Source organism: Arachis ipaensis, chromosome B9 (genome assembly GCF_059453495.1).
Source record: "Arachis ipaensis isolate K30076 ecotype BB chromosome B9, ASM5945349v1, whole genome shotgun sequence".
NCBI classification, from domain to species: domain Eukaryota; kingdom Viridiplantae; phylum Streptophyta; class Magnoliopsida; order Fabales; family Fabaceae; genus Arachis; species Arachis ipaensis.
This window is the reverse complement of record NC_142444.1, coordinates 160,159,251-160,176,390: the sequence shown is the minus strand read 5'-3', so window position 1 is coordinate 160,176,390 and position 17,140 is coordinate 160,159,251. Positions and strand designations below refer to the sequence as shown.

Here is a 17,140-nt window from a genome sequence, read left to right as displayed (position 1 = left end):
AATCTTTTTCCTTCTGGGTCCAACCCTATGTTTTTTCTTCTTTCAAATGCTCGCTTTCCTTTTTCAAATATTTTTTTTTATTTTTTATTACAATAAAATCTTCTGGTTGGGCGGTTTTATCTTTAAAGCACTTCAAAAAAAAATATATCATTCACATACTTTTAAGTGATATGAGGTTTTTAATATAAAATATATAGATAATTAGTTTTTAATTAATTAATATTACTTATTTTTTTAGAATTTATAATTTAAGTTAAATAAATAATCTTAAAAAATTAACTACTATTAATTAAAAAATTAATTTTCTAATATTGCTCAAAAATATATATTGTTTCACTTAAATAATTTGATATATAAAACATAACATTAATTATTAAAATCATTATTGAATATCTATTGGTGATGATTATTTAATTAAATAATAATGCGAAATCAATTTTAATATATTGTATTAAAATTTAGTGATCCAATTTCAAAAGTTAACTTCAAGAGAAAAAAATTTCTGACAATTATAAAGTCTTATTACCATTTGGTATTTTGTTGTCAAGAACATAAAAATTATCATACGGCCTTTATTTTCATAAAAATACTATGTGTATTTTAAATTAATCATTAAAATTAACTATTCTATATTTGTATATAATTATTTGTATTATTTAACTCGTATTTAATTTTTTATAATTATATATCTTTTATCATTTTATTTTTTTTAAATTTTGTATAAAAAAAATAAAATAAAATAAAATTTTTTATTATTTATTTTATCTTATATTAAATTTTTTATCAAACAAAATATAAAAATAATTTTTTTTATATTTTATTCTTAATATCTTATTTTATCTTATTCTCAAAACCAAATGTAATGTTATACATGGTTAAAGTAGTAAATACAAAATAAAAATATTATTTATGCACCAAAATCAACCACTAAAATCAATCACCAATGTATTTGTGTATAAATACATGTATAGTTTAATTTATTTTTAATATGTATTTATATTTCAGCATATATTTTATACTAGTAATTGATTTTGGTGGCTGATTTTAGTATACACGTAGCATAACTCGATACAAAATAATATATACATTACATGATTATAATTAAATTATTAAATTTTAATTGATAACTTCGAAATAGTATATGTGTAATAATTATAGAGTATATATCGTAATTATTGGTTCCATGCAAATGCGGCTAAACTAGAAATTAATAAATAAATATGGTTGTTGACCGTTTTGTTGATATCATTGACGTTAATGTATTCGTCCACACAATATATATGGTACAGATCAGAATAAACATGGACCATAGCTTGTTTGCCTCAAATTAAATTGAAAGAAAAATGAATGGAATAAAAGTGTACGTATTACTTGCTGCATGCTGATATGAACACGCGGATTACACACAAATACGAAAAGCGGCACCACACTACTCTCATCTTTGTTAGATCGTGTGGGTTATTATTTGATATATCAAATTATTTAATATAATATATGTATATATTCTAATTATATTTTTATATAAAAACATAAAAATAATTTATATAAGTAGCTACATATATGCAAATTACAAAAATTTAGTTAATAACTAATGAGTTATAAACTCAAATGAGATAGTCTTTCGAACTTATTTAAGAGGTTGCGAGTTCGAATTTTTCTATTTTCGATTAAAAAAATAATTTATATATATTTTAAGAATATAAAAAATGGTTTAGTGTCATAAATTCAAGTCGAATTTGTCAAAATATAACCCACTTATGATATCGAAAATATATATTGAATGTGAAACCAACTTTTTATATTTAACTTAGGTACTTGGGTTGTAGTCTTGTAGATAACAAATGCCTAACAATTTTAAGGGTGTAGATAGATCGGGTGAAATTGGATTTGTTTTAATTTAGATCCAATTTTAAATAAATATTGGTTCTATTTTTTAGATTTTAATTTCGTCATAGATTCGATGAAATTTAAATATTTTCATACTACAATTATATCGAGTCTAAATCGGATGAAAATTGGGCCTTTAAAATTTTAACAATAATTTATAAAAAAAATTATTTATTATACACTTATTTATAAAGAAAAAAGTTGTTATCGAAAAATTAATATTCATATTTGAATTTGAATTTATTTATAAATTTTAATTTGATATTTTTTATTTATTTTATAATTTAACAAGTGTGATTGAAAATAAAACAATAAACTTATAATTAATATACTATAATATTATAATTAATTTAAAATATATATATATATATATATATATATATATATATATATATATATATATATATATATATATATATATATATACCTTTTTTAGTTTTCTTAGGGTGTACATGGGTTGGGTGAAGCCGGATTCGTCTTGATCCAGACCCAACCCTAAATAATGACCGCGTCTATTTTTAAGACTCTTACTTAGTCCTAGATCCGATGAAATCACACTAAATTAACTCCTAAAATATTCGAGTCCAGGCCAAATCTTCGGATCGGGCCGGACCATATACGCCCCTAGTAACAATATATGTTAATAAAGTTAATTTGTTATTAGTAATAAATTTTAAATTTTTACTTTAATAAATACTGAATAAATATATTAAAAATTTGAATTTATATTTTTTAATTAATAATGTTAAACATGTATCTTTAATTAAGACACATATTACCTACATCTAATTAAATACTCGAGGGTTTTGCTTAAGAATACAAAACTATAATAGACTATAATAGTTTTATTGAAAAAGAAAAAATGTTTAAAATTTTCAATAATATAATATATATTTAAGGCATGTAAATTTATTTTATTTTTCTTTATAAAAATTCTTCCACTTTTATATTTATAAAACGAGTTTAATTTAATACACTAATAATGTAAAATATTTTGTACAATCATACAATTAATTATAACCGTTATTTTAAATAATTATTCACTGATAATATATATAAAAGATAGTTATTTTTACTAATATAACATTATGTAATTAGAAACACACATAAAATAAGTTTACACTAATAATACATCAAAGTTAAATTCTTATAATATTTATTTTTCATTTCTTAAATTAGATACACATGAAACATCAATTTTGTACGATCATTGAATATCTACCCTACTTAGAAATCGGCTATTGTTTTAGTGCGCCAGATACACTAATAATACACAAGTTTCATGTGGGTATTTCTTGCCCCCACAGGTCACACTCACACGCTCCCCTTCGATCTGTCTCTCCATATATATACTATCAACAAAGTCTCATAACTCTTGTAAATATGAGGTAATAATTCTTATTTTTTAAACTGATTTTTTTTTATTTAAGTTAGGTTTATTTAACTTTTGATATGATATTAGAATCAGATTAAAAATTATTATTGGATTATTTTCACATTATACAAAAATTAAAGTCGTGTTCAAATTTTATATTCTGAATTTTAATTTTGTTTAGTCTTAAATGTAAAAAAAATATCATATTAAATTTTAGATAATCTAAAATTAAAATTTAATAGTGTTTATAAATAATAAGTGTAAGATAATTCTTATTTTTTGAACTTAACTTTAAAATAAGTTAAGCCACTTAATTTCTCATGAATATATTAATATATAGTGTTTTATAATAATATAAAAGATGATTCTCTTTCTCTCATGGTAAATATGCTTGATACTTTTTTCTATAAAGGCACAAGTTTATCATTTTAAATTTATATAGTTTTATAATAAAAGTGGACCCTATTTTATTATTACTAATTTCATTCCATATGTATGTGTTAGGTTTCTACCTATCTCAAAATGAACAAATGATAAAAATGAAAATGAATCCTTCAGCTTCACGAGATTATTATCTGCGCAAATTAAACATAATAGAAAGAAAATGTCTGAATTACTTTTTTTTTTTGAGTAATGTTAGAAATCTATTTTTTTTCGTTAATATCAATTAATTATTTTAAGATTATTTTATTTATTTTAAATTTCAGATCCTAACTTATAAATTTTTAACTTTAAATTCTAAACCATAAACTTTAAACTTTAAATACTTTACAAAATGAAAAACTTTAGAAAAAAAGTAACTAATATTAACTTATTAAAAATAATTTTTTATATTATTATGAAAATAATATAACAAAAAAGTGTGCAAATAATATTAATGACAAAAGAAATTCGAGCAGCACGACATATAAGAATTTGTTGTAGCTAACTTTGAACACGCAAACGGCTTGACCGTAATGATACCGTATATTAAGTTAGGAAAAATATAAGTAACTAATAATATTTTTCAACAATGTGTGAACAATATAAATTAATAGAGTTAAAAAAGTAAAATAATCTTAAATTTAATTAGTAATATTAAATTAAAATGTAATATATTTTTATTTGATTGGTAGTTGTTCATTTTGTTTAAAATAGTCATTGTTTACCTATCACTCGCTATTAAGTTATTAACCAACGAACTTGGTTTCGTGGAATTCAAAGGACACTCGCTAATAGTGATTGATGGTATATATCATTATATAGCTATTGAAAATAGCAATAAACCCTCTTATTCATACATCTTTTTCATTTTTTTCTTTTTAGGACGGGTCATTTTTATTTTTTTTTTGTTTATTTTATCAAAATAGAGAGATTCGAACTCACAACCTCTAAATAAATATGAAAAGATTATATCGTTTAAATTATAGTTCGTTGGCTTGTTATTTTTATTATTAATAAATATTATTTATATAATATCACGAGATTGACTGTGTGAAAAAATATTTTACTAATATAATAAATCAGCTACTAAATCAATAATGATAGATTCATGTAAATCTGTATTTCACATTTTTTTAATCAAACTAAAATAATCAACTACTAAAATAATTAATTTATTCACAGAAAAAAAATGAAAATTTTCACAATATGAGTTTAATTTTAATTTGATGCACTGATAATGTAATACAATTACATTCATTTTTTTAAATAATTATTTATACGATTAATACGAATGATAGTTATTTTTATTGATATAATATTATTTAATTAGATATATTTATAAAATTATTTTATAATGACAATGCATTAAAATTAAATTCGAATGAAATAATCAAACTTTTCAGAAACACAAAAAATTAGTCACATAATAAGCTCCGGGTCATGGTGCATGGCATGGCAACCGCGTCGATCCATATATAGAAAGAATTATTTAAATTTTTATACACAGATTAGATAAAATAAAGTTATATGTCTATATATTTGAATGATTTCTACTTCTAGCTATCTCACACAATATTATACATAATTAACAATAAACATTTTTTCAGGCAATATAAAAGAGAGGGAAGAAGATTAAATAAAAAACAAGGAAAAAAAAGATGATGACAGAATATATAGTTGATCAAATATTAGAATTTAGGATTTAAGAATTTTTTATTTTTTTATTTTTTTTCATATACAAATTGCTATACAAGTGATAAATACTCTGAATCAATTATATAGGAGTACAATTTTAATTTTAGATGTTGAATCAACAACAAAAACTATAATATCAAATGGAAACTACAGGGAAAAAAAATTATTGGCACTTTTGTAAACCAATTCAAACTTTTTTTTTCTAAATTGCGCGCCATATTATACCTAGTCAAATTCCAATAGTTTTACCCTTCCAGACAATTTTATATTTAATTAGGCTGCTAAAAGCACAGTAATTGACATAGTATAGATAGTCATTAACTTGTTTTTCCTTTGGTCAACATAAAGAAAAACAAATATAAACATGAAAGTCAACCCACTAACTAAAATCCAAGAGTTTAAAATTTTAATATAGTGATTCTTAGATTCCCACTTGTACTTGTTTTAAGGTACAAGTACAGGTGTAATTAATAACATGTATTGCCGCTTTCACACCATCATTTTTATATATCTTTATTTAAAAGTCAAGAGGAAGAGAGTAATTAGGCTGGAGAATGTTTCTTAAATTCTTCAATCAAGTTGCTTTCAATTTTAAAAAATCTAAAATTTTTCACTTATATTTATACATAATTTTGACCCCATTATTATTGGATTATGTCTTGGTTTAGCAATATGCCTGAGAGGAAAAGAGGTATTTGGCATATACCCCTGAAAACAACAAAACATTTGAAATTAGGTCCATTCTAGATTTCTAGTAGTTGATTTTATATGCATGCACAGTAAGTATAACAGTTCCTAAACTGTTATTCTATTTGCAGTTTCTTCTGTCAACTATTGAATTTTATAATCATATTATTACATGTATAACAAGATCATAAATGATTGAGGACTGCTACACATACAAGTCTTTTTGGCTTACAAGTCTTACAAGTTAGAACAAGTTCAACAAAACACACGTATTACACTCTCACATTCAAGAGTAAATAAACGCAAGTTATTCAACCACTTCCTATTTTCAAAGCGCACTACTCACCATGAATTATGAACGACTCTTCTTCTTCTTCCTCCATGAAAACGAGTTTCTTGCCAAATTTGAAGATAATGAAATTTCAGAAATACACTCAAACGATTACAGAAATACACCCAAAGAATTTAAGAAATACACCCAAAATTCGTTGAAGTACACCTTATGCATAATTCAGAACTCTTTCTCTTTCTCCTCCTCATCTTTTGCTGCTTCTTCTTCTTCAAAAACGATTTCAGAGTTTGATGTCAAAAAACAATGGAAATTGAGAATAACGAAGAAAGAAAATAGAGAGAAAAGCACGTAAATGAAGAAGGAGAAAGAGAATGCAAGAAACGAAAGAAAAGAAGAAGAAGAAGAACGTGCAGCAAAAAGAAGAAGAAAGTGCAGTAAAGACTTGTATAAAAAAAACGCTTGTATGTGGAGAATTATTCTAAATGATTAAATATTGCTTAACCTAGCAGAGATCGAAATTAATGGTTATCTTATGTTACATTATTACATACGAACATATTTTGTACATTGGTCGGTGGGTAAAATGTAAAACGGTTATTTGATTTAATTTGTTGGGTTTACTTTGATAATGTTGAAGAACGAATGAATGCTTTTACACTATTATGCGAGTGGTTGAGTCATTTATTGCATTTAACACCATGAAAGTGATATTGATGCACATTTCTGGACTGCTCTTAGTTGGTAGTTGCAGGGTTTGGTCAGGACTGAATCAGTTCATCCAGCCACGTATGGAGTTAGCTTTCATAAAGAAAAAAAAATGATGTGTCCACATTAATAAAATCAATGAATATCAATAAACTCCAAGGAAATATACAACTTACATGTAAAAGCATAAATCACCACTTCTATGATCTATCATCTATCTCCTACACAAAGTTGCATGCTATAATTTCTGAACCTAAACAATACAAGTTACATTCAGAAGTCATGGAAAAGCATCAGAGCATCATCAAGTTTCATCAATGATGATCCCATGAGAAAGAGGACATCTCTTAGTCGCCGGTATCTCTTCTGTAGTGCATTTACTTCGCTTGATTTGTCTGCAGGAACCAACTTGTCTGCAGGAACATGCAACAGCTGGGACAAGCAGAAGTAACACATAAGCACCACTCTCTCTTCCCTTTTTATCTATCACTATAAAATTTTGGTATATCTTTATAGCAATGTATTTGTTACTAAATTTCACAATGATGGATTAAAAAAAATGCGTATAACTCGATTGACTGGTAAATTTTTAAACAAACTTGTACAGTGAGTAACTTGCATCTTCATCCTTTTTCTGCTCAAAAGCCAATCTTAAGCTCAAATTTAAGGCAGCATGGTACATCTCGTCCAGCACAATTTCCCAAAGCAGAGGCTTATCAACTTTCCACAACATAAATCTCGATTGCTTAGCTGCAGTTACAACTAATTTCTGGAAGCAAGATTAGATTGCAGGAACATTAGATATTTTATTAAGTTCCTAACCACAAAATAGACTGTTTCACAAAGTGCGAGTGTAAATATTATCAGATTGTCACCTCCATATGCAAGTAGTTATCCTTCCATAACTTGTATAGTAATCTAGGAGCTTCCTTTTTATCGACCGGAGCAGACTCTGCTATCTGCAAAGAAAAGGGATTAGGTATAAGGTTATAAGAGGATTACAGTAAAGGACAATTCATCAATCTCTTTAATTGGGTTTTGGCACATCATACGTTGTTATCCTTCCATAAAGTACCATCTTTTGAAAGCTAAATGGGATTATAAAGTACTTCAATGCATTTCAATAAACCATAAAGAACTAAAGATTCCTTTCATAAAACCTCATTTATTTTCATAAATAGTACCATATCATAGATATACAGGGCTTTGAATTTTCTTTATGTAATAGAAATAAAAATTCGGACAATAATTTTCATTTTCTAAATTTTTGCTTTTTCCAATTAATAACCTTATCTGTCTCAAGAAAACAGTTAGACTTTGACAGGAGCCTAAATATTCTGTCGCATCACTTCCAAATCTTTTCAAGACAATTGACTCAACCTGCAACATAGCGCAAGAAACAAGAGTTCTACATGTAGAAACATAAATACTCATATATAATTGACTTGGAAAGGACAGATATAGAAACCTCTTCATTTCTAGCCATTTCAACAATGCTCCTCAAATCTGTAAAGGAAATGAAAACTGATTCAGAACTTCAAACTATAAAAAAGAGTTACAAACCAGAATTCCATTGGCATAAACAAATGGAGAAAAAATAAATAAATAAGTAAAACAAAAGGAGGATGTTTATATTGCACAAAATAGCCTAACATGAGGAAAAGATATGTCATAGTACCAATACTATATGAATCATCAAAGTTCCTCTGTGGACAACCCAACTGTACTAGAGAAGCTCTAACACGATCTATGGTCATAGTACGACCGTGTTCAGTTTTCGTCACTTCAGTAAAAATAGACTCCAGTGATAAGGGAACTGAAACGTATATAGGATAACATTCTGTTAGCCAACCAAGTGCAAAAGATAACAGTTGTGCAGTTCTTTCTTCTTATTTTTCGTAAAAGGAAAAATCGATTCGACAAAGACAAAGACAAAGACATGCAAAGAGAAGAGGAGGACGAGGAACCCTTGTTAACGAAAAGAACCAATACAAAAGAGAAAACCACTGGAGCAAACATCCAATATTAGATTTCCAAATTCTGACTGGTGCTATGGGCAAATGGCAATAGTTAAATCAAAGCCACAACAGTAATAACATAGGTCTATGAAGTAAGGAATCTGGTTAACCTGATTTCTCTATTTTTACTTTTTCCTCAACAGTTTTAATCACATCCAATATGGAACTTAAGGTAGTTGCAGCTCCATCATCCAGTCGCTTTCTTTCGTTCTCGACCAATAACTGTAATTTGCATGGAATATTTCAAGTGTATTCATCCAATAATAATATACATAATGCTAAGGGAAGATGGAGAAGAAGAATTCACCAAATACATATAAACAGCACCTTATGGCATGAGATCCATAAATATATCAACCAGATCATTAGAAAGAAAAAACAAAAAAGCAGGAAACTTATAAAAAGACTAACCTTATGCCTAAGATGCCGTATAAATTCCTCAAAATTTGCACGCCAAAGTATTGACACCTCGTTTGCAATACCACCTTGAATCCAAGTAAAAAAGTAAGGAAAAGAAGTATCATACTACTGATATGAGTGCAGTAAATTTTGGTAACCGACTAACCTTAAATAATTAGTGATTCACATAAGATGACAATAGACTTACCACTATTATCTCCAAAATTTACAATGGAGGAATCATCTGATTTTGCTTCTCTATCAGCATTACCCAGTGTATATGCTGTAACAGCAAATCTGATTGCCTCCCCAGGCACAGCAGCTTCTAGAACGCATTGTTCTATGGTCTCTGCTTCAAATTTCTGCAAACATGGATTGTCAAAACTCTTCTTTTCCATCTTAATAAAGTTCTTTGTTTATCAATAAAAAGAAACAACATTGAGGTAATACATATTTAGGTTACAATAGTGAACACTATGCTGTTGCAACTTCAATCAAAATGATGATATTGAATGGTGATCAAATATCCACTTTTTTTCAGCGCTCATGTATTTTCCATATATATCATATTATCATTGCTGAACCAAAACTTTTAAAGTAATAAGCAAACAAATCAGAAAGTACTAAATAGAGGGTCATTAGTGTAATACAAAGGCCAAACATTTACTACTAAATTGAACTCATTGTCGCATTACCTTAATATTACTTTCTAATCAATGCTACCATACATCAGAAGTCTAAACCAAACAGGTTGCAGCTCAAATTTGTTTGCATGAATCTCGATAATTTCAGTGATTGATATCTTTACCAATCTCAACAGATGGGTTGTGCTAGTTCCAATTATTCAATTTCCTACCCAACACATACCCAGACATCTAAATCTGATTGTAAGACAAATCATTACTTTCATAACACTACAAATTGACAAAGAAATGGGGACTGCTACACAAAAAAGCTGGCTATAAATCCGGGTCCTGTATAAAAATTAACCCAGCTGTCTGTAGAAATTGAAAAGAACCAATTACCTTGGCCATCTTAGAACCCCGCTTTCTAGGAGCAGATTCTGCCTTAATGAGTGTAGAAACAACTGGCTCTGATGCAGGGCAGCGTTCAATATAGTGTGCCTTCAAAAGCTTATGAAAGCTCTCTCGAACAACAGCTTCTATAGCACCAGGATTTTCTGAAAGAGAAAAGAAGATGAATTTAAGGCAGTCTAACTATAGAGGATTCAGTGTTACTATTTAGCAGCGTATAAGAGAGCTGAACCACAACTTGGAATTTAAACTTGCAACGATTTATAGAGAACCACACTTTTGACTATATTTGAGTAGACAACAACAACAACAAAGTCTTGTCCCACTAAGTAGGGTCGGCTACATGAATCAAACAACGCCATTGTGCTCTGTCATGTATCATGTTAACAGAGAAACCGTTTACATGTAGATCTCGTTTCACCACCTCATGGATGGTCTTCTTAGGTATTCCTCTGCCTTTCGCCCTTTGTCCATCTTCCATCTCATCCACCTTCCTGACTGGATGTTTTATCGGTCTTCTTCTCACATGTCCAAACCACCTGAGATGCGATTTAACCATCTTTTCCACAATGGGTGCTACTCCAACTCTCTCCCTTATATCTTCGTTCCTTATTTTATCCAATCGCGTATGACCACTCATCCATCTCAACATCTTCATCTCTGCCACACTCAGCGTATGCTCGTGCTCCCCTTTAGAAAGGTACTAATATACCTCTCTTAGAAAAACTAACTAAGCCGTCTAAACATGTATCGAAATTTGACCCGGATCAAGCAACTAATCAGTTTAAATACTAACAAAAGAACATAATTTTCTTTCACAATTAATAGAAGCAAAGCAAAATAATACCTGCCTTTTCCTTGGACGGCTCTTTCAACCATCTGTTTGAGGGTAAGCCTACCATCGCGAAGCAAACCGTCAAGAACCTTCTCACACTGCAATACAACAGAGGACCACAAAAATATACATAAATTAAAACAACCTTTGCAGCATTGAATTGGGAAACCTCAAACATTAAGTAAACTGGAATACTGGATTCAAATTAGAAACCACCCCCATCATCATCATCACTGCCAAACTCACAACGTCGGGAATAGTGGTACCACCTCCATCATCATCACTGCACCATTCTAATTAACAAGTCACAATATGCTTAGTTTTTAATGAAATTATATGATATAATAAGATACTTATGTATATATACTAGTGCAATAAGAGTTCAGCTTTTCACCATATTCTATACAATATGGTAAAAAGCTGCACTCTTATTTTCACCATATCGTATTCTATATTTCCGAACAAATTTAGGATTTAGATTCCCTCTACCCAAGTTTTCAATCAACAACGTATATTCGTACTCTCTTCCTCTTAGTTAGATTTGGGCTTCACCAAAATTTGAGTTGGCCCAGTCCATATTCAATAGTAAAAGACAGCACAAAAATGGATGGGACAAATTAAAAAAACGCTGATGATTAATTGAAGAAAATAAACCTGTTATGGATGAAAACTTGTTACATAGACCGTTAAGCTTTATTCCCTTAAAACAAACCGTGAAATTGTTGGACTTCTTGGGATAAATGTTTCTTTCTGATTTTTTTTTTTTGACAAAAAGAATGTTAGCAAGGAGTGCCAAGGACCTTTTGTATTATACCGCTATACGTAATTAAATTGAAGAAAAAATCTAGGGGCCAGCAACTTTTGTATTTTGTGGCCAGCACTTAACCATCAAAAGAAAAATGAGTGATCTCCTACCATTAGATGTAATCTCATACCAATAAAACACTATTGATGGCCAATTGATAGTTACAAAACACAAAAGTTGCTGGCCCTAGCACTCCTCCATAGTTACTCAATTTGCTCGGCAATAATATGCTGCTGTTTAAGAATTTTTCTTCCATTTAGTTGGATAAGAGAAAAACGTGCATGATTCTTACTCCAATCACAAGAATATTTTGATAGTTGCTGCTATGAATATTATATTTGAACTTATCGCTTGATAAATGTGTTGTGATGTGTGGATGTGTGTATGTCATAGATCTATGGTTATTAGTTTGTGGCTTTGTGCATCACGATGAAATATTTTCGTGCAAGTCATGAGTTTCTTCTACCTAGATTGCTCGAGATACCTCATATTCCCACATTTCATTGCACCTTCGTGCATCTGGTTTATCAATTTTGTTTCATGTCAGTTTCATTGTTATATTATCTTAAGTGTCTAATTCTGCCAGCTATCAGAACGGAATAAAACTCAATTTCATAAACTGAAAACATTATTTTTATTCCATATAAGAAACGGTGAACATATTTTGCAGTTATTGGTTGGTAACCAATTAATTAATGATCTCTCATGGATCGCATGAGTGAGGCCTTACCATGAGGTTAATATCTAGCCTGAAATACCGAGTGAACATTTATTAATTTTGAAACAGTTGTTGTGGTCCTCCAAGATCTCTCTGTCCGCAGCAGATTACAGCATATAAGAAACCACTCCATTATAATTCGCCTGTATGCCAGCATCCTTTTGCAAATGCAATTTCTCTATCCGAAGAAATAAAAAACCATTTCTATACCCTACTTTGTTGTCATGGTATTTGGTAAAATCCGGGAGTGGATCCTTCCATTTTTTCTCTCAATTAACTTTGTTGTTGGAAGATTTTAATAATAAAACTTCTGCGAAACAAGACTATATGATAGAAGACTTAACAAGGGTACCAATAAAAAGGGTACCAATAAAAAGGGCACCAATTACGTTATTCAATGACAGTTTTCAATGACATTCTTATATTGGGGCATAATCCAAGCTAACTTAACAAGGGTTACCAATAAAAAGGGTAGAAATGCAACGAAAGACGATAAAGAGAACAGAACAACTTGAAATGTAGCACGACATAAAATCATTAATCAAATATGGCAAGAATCATCCATTAGATTTCAACTACTGGAAACTACCAGGGTCAAGAATTTAACATTGTACACTTGCACAAGAAAAATACTAAAAATCTATAATACCAAAGCCACACAACGCCAAAATCAATCCGAACCCCCCGGAGAAAGGCATACAGTTGAGGCAGAAAAACAAAAACACATCAATACGATATTATCACAACAAACACAATACTAAAATAGTTCAAAAAACACTGCATTTAAGCATCCTCCTCCGGAACCTCTTCCTCATCTTCATAGCCATACTCATCATCATCTGCAGTTGCATCTTGGTACTGCTGGTACTCCGATACAAGATCATTCATGTTGCTCTCAGCCTCCGTGAACTCCATCTCATCCATACCCTCTCCAGTGTACCAGTGCAAGAAAGCTTTCCTGCGGAACATAGCAGTGAATTGCTCACTGACCCTGCGGAACATCTCTTGAATGGACGTGGAGTTTCCAATAAAGGTGGATGCCATCTTTAGGCCAGTTGGAGGGATATCACAAACAGTGGACTTGACATTGTTGGGAATCCATTCAACAAAGTAAGATGAATTCTTGTTTTGGACATTTATCATCTGCTCATCAACCTCCTTTGTGCTCATCTTGCCACGGAACATGGCAGATGCTGTCAGGTAGCGCCCATGGCGAGGATCAGCAGCACACATCATGTTCTTGGCATCCCACATCTGCTGGGTCAACTCGGGTACAGTGAGAGCCCTGTACTGCTGTGATCCACGGGATGTGAGGGGGGCAAAACCCACCATGAAGAAATGTAGACGCGGGAAAGGGATGAGGTTCACCGCAAGTTTGCGGAGATCAGAGTTCAATTGACCAGGGAACCGAAGACAACATGTTACACCACTCATTGTGGCTGATATCAAATGGTTCAAGTCTCCAACTGTGAAAACAAAAGAGGAGCTAAATCTTTGCAATGAATTTAAAAAAATAAAAAGTTCATGTCAAGCTGAGCATTATTAACAAATTATTGGAAATGGACTCACAGCTAGGGGTGGTGAGTTTAAGGGTGCGGAAGCAGATATCGTAGAGAGCTTCGTTGTCCAAAACCATGCACTCATCGGCATTCTCAACAAGCTGGTGAACCGAGAGAGTTGCGTTGTAAGGCTCAACAACAGTGTCAGAAACCTTAGGAGATGGGAACACCGAGAAAGTGAGCATCATTCTATCGGGGTATTCTTCTCTGATCTTGGAGATCAGAAGGGTTCCCATTCCGGAACCAGTTCCACCACCAAGGGAGTGGCAAACCTGAAATCCTGAAAAAAGAAAACGTTATGTTATCATCCAATTACAAGTAAAAGTAGCATAGAACAGAAGAAAAACTTTTGAACATGTTTTGCAAAATTTGCACAACAAAAGTTTACTTTTCAAAACCAGCGTATTGACAATTTTTCTTCCCAGATCCATCTATCTATATATTCTCTAAAATTCAACATCATTTCTTCGAATTTTCAACGCGGCTTTGGAAAAGCAGCGACCACAGAAATTCGATTCTTAGAATAAATGACGACAAACAAACAAACATACATGATGCAACGAACTGGTTTATTTTTGAAAACACAATCTCAGAAAATGACGTAAAATTACAAAACAAAACGCTCATAAACTCAGAAGAATCACTTAAACCCTAAGTTCGAAACTAGAACAGAACCGAACATTACCTTGAAGGCAATCACAGTTCTCTGCCTCCTTCCTGACGACGTCGAGAACCGAGTCAATCAACTCAGCCCCCTCTGTGTAGTGTCCCTTGGCCCAGTTGTTACCGGCGCCGGACTGCCCGAAAACGAAGTTATCAGGCCGGAAAATCTGACCGTACGGACCAGATCTGACACTGTCCATGGTGCCGGGCTCCAGATCCATAAGAACAGCCCTGGGAACGAACCTGCCACAACTTGCCTCATTGTAGTACACGTTCACTCGCTCCAATTGCAGGTCGTTGTTTCCACCGTACCTTCCCGTCGAGTCGATCCCGTGCTCCGCGCACACCACCTCCCAGAACTTGGCACCTATCTGGTTGCCGCATTGCCCTCCCTGGATGTGAAGAATCTCACGCATTTTCGAAGACGAGGGAGAAGAAAAAAACGAGTTCTGTAGAGAGTGAGTGAATGTGTGTGAAAAGTGGGAACGCTCTTCTGTGAAATGAGCGACGAAGATAAAGAGGATTTTATAGGTGGGAGTTAACGGAATCGTGACGGTGTTAAGTGAGGTTCGGCAGTTAGCGGGGGGGATTTGACGGTAGCGTTGGGTTTAAGGGGGAATTTCAATTTTGAAATGCTAACGGAAATTTTGAATCTGGTTAGGCATTTATCCCGTGTAATCTGTTTAGTTGTTCTCATCATCTCTGGTCGTTGATTTAAAGAGTTGTGATATGTGTTGACACGTGGAGGCTTAAGATTTTGTGAAGTTTCGGCCGTTAATGCGTTGGAGGAGCGAATCAGGGTACGTCCTCTGACAACACATCGGAACCTGTGTGGTTGGAGAGTAGGAAGGTGACGCTCGGTGTTGGCGAGTGATGCAGACGCGCTTTTTCATGTGGGGCTTTCTTTTGGCCCACATGAAAAGGAGGGCATCGGTTGCACGTGATTGCGGGCTGTGTCATGTGAGTTGCACTTCTTGAAAGCTTCGAAGGCATTGCTTGCATAGTTGTATATTCTCCCCATAGTTTTATATGCAGCAAATATCAAAATTATTTAGTTCTGAGTGAACATACGAAGGTCTATTGAGCTCGAAGTATAATATGCTCGGATTGTTGATTAAAATTGATACATTATATTCAACCAATAATGTACTTATATGTCCGCTAATGTCCCTAAAGTTGTAGGCATCATAGGTTAGCGTTGCAAGTACTTAAATGATACCAAATGAACTAATAATTTGGAATTATCTATACAATTCTTTTCCCCTATATATATCCCATTATGGCTTTGTTCCCAACTACTCTCATCAATTAATATGGCGGGTGGTGTTCTGAGGGCTCCACACACAGGTTGTGCAAACTTTTGTTTCACACTAGCCAAAAATCGATATGGTGGTGGACCCATCACCCATCTAATACTAAAATAGTATGTAGGGCCGTGTTTTTCCATGGATAATAAGAGTAGAAGCAAAGGAGTGAAAAGCAGCATCAAGTGAGAGCAGAGGTACTGATCACAAAGACCCTTCGTGACAAAGTTATGACTTCTTTGCTTTTTATTGCTTTTTCATGGATCCAATGTATCTCCAGCTATAAATATAATCAATAAATTAATCATGACAAACTGAAGTTGGTACGCTTTTTATCACTCTTTCAAATCAACACAGCTACGAGACATAACTTGCAACTTACCACGCACTATAGGAATCTATCTATCTATATCTCTGCTGAACAAAAACGTATTTTTCGACTAAGCTGGGATAACAAGCAACCTTATGACATTGATTTTCCACTTCCAAAAACCGATTATGGGTCAACCACTATCCAATTCTGCCAAGTGCCAAGTGTAAGTTGGTTCTTAATATATGCAATATATATACAAATTAGTTACGTAAATAAAAAGGATTATTGATACATGATTAAATTAAACTAAATAGTTTAGACTACTGTTTATATTCGAAGTATAGGCTAGCTAGGCTCAGTAGTACCAAGTCGTCCTCATCTTCCCTAAAACATGCAAAATATTATAATAGTAATAATAGGAAAGTAGC

General features: G+C 31.6%; 1 protein-coding gene and 1 pseudogene across 2 annotated transcripts; both read right to left on the bottom strand.

Moving 5' to 3' along the window:
* Positions 1 to 7,310: 7,310 nt before the first annotated feature.
* LOC107617793 (uncharacterized) lies at positions 7,311 to 11,758 on the bottom strand (annotated as a pseudogene). The gene is made up of 12 exons (XR_015899969.1): positions 11,597 to 11,758; positions 11,363 to 11,448; positions 10,507 to 10,661; positions 9,690 to 9,843; positions 9,494 to 9,567; positions 9,193 to 9,304; positions 8,743 to 8,880; positions 8,533 to 8,570; positions 8,353 to 8,444; positions 7,940 to 8,023; positions 7,664 to 7,833; positions 7,311 to 7,496 (listed from the first exon to the last, which is right to left on the bottom strand). The product of XR_015899969.1 is annotated as an uncharacterized LOC107617793 (transcript).
* Positions 11,759 to 13,421: 1,663 nt separating this feature from the next.
* LOC107617792 (tubulin beta-1 chain) lies at positions 13,422 to 15,603 on the bottom strand. The gene is made up of 3 exons (XM_016319662.3): positions 15,118 to 15,603; positions 14,443 to 14,712; positions 13,422 to 14,339 (listed from the first exon to the last, which is right to left on the bottom strand). Exons 1-3 carry the CDS (start codon positions 15,509 to 15,511, stop codon positions 13,657 to 13,659), a joined length of 1,347 nt encoding a protein of 448 aa, XP_016175148.1. The 5' UTR covers positions 15,512 to 15,603; the 3' UTR covers positions 13,422 to 13,656.
* Between the last annotated feature and the right edge of the window lie 1,537 nt (positions 15,604 to 17,140).

Bases quoted from the DNA above. Each gene is read 5' to 3' on its own strand.
- LOC107617792 (XM_016319662.3), bottom strand. From the start codon at position 15,511: ATGCGTGAGATTCTTCACATCCAGGGAGGGCAATGCGGCAACCAGATA. The intron at 14,713-15,117 runs GTAATGTTCGGT...TTCTTTTTTCAG, and splicing joins GAACTGTGATTGCCTTCAAG to GATTTCAGGTTTGCCACTCC. The intron at 14,340-14,442 runs GTGAGTCCATTT...TTGTTTTCACAG, and splicing joins TAAACTCACCACCCCTAGCT to TTGGAGACTTGAACCATTTG.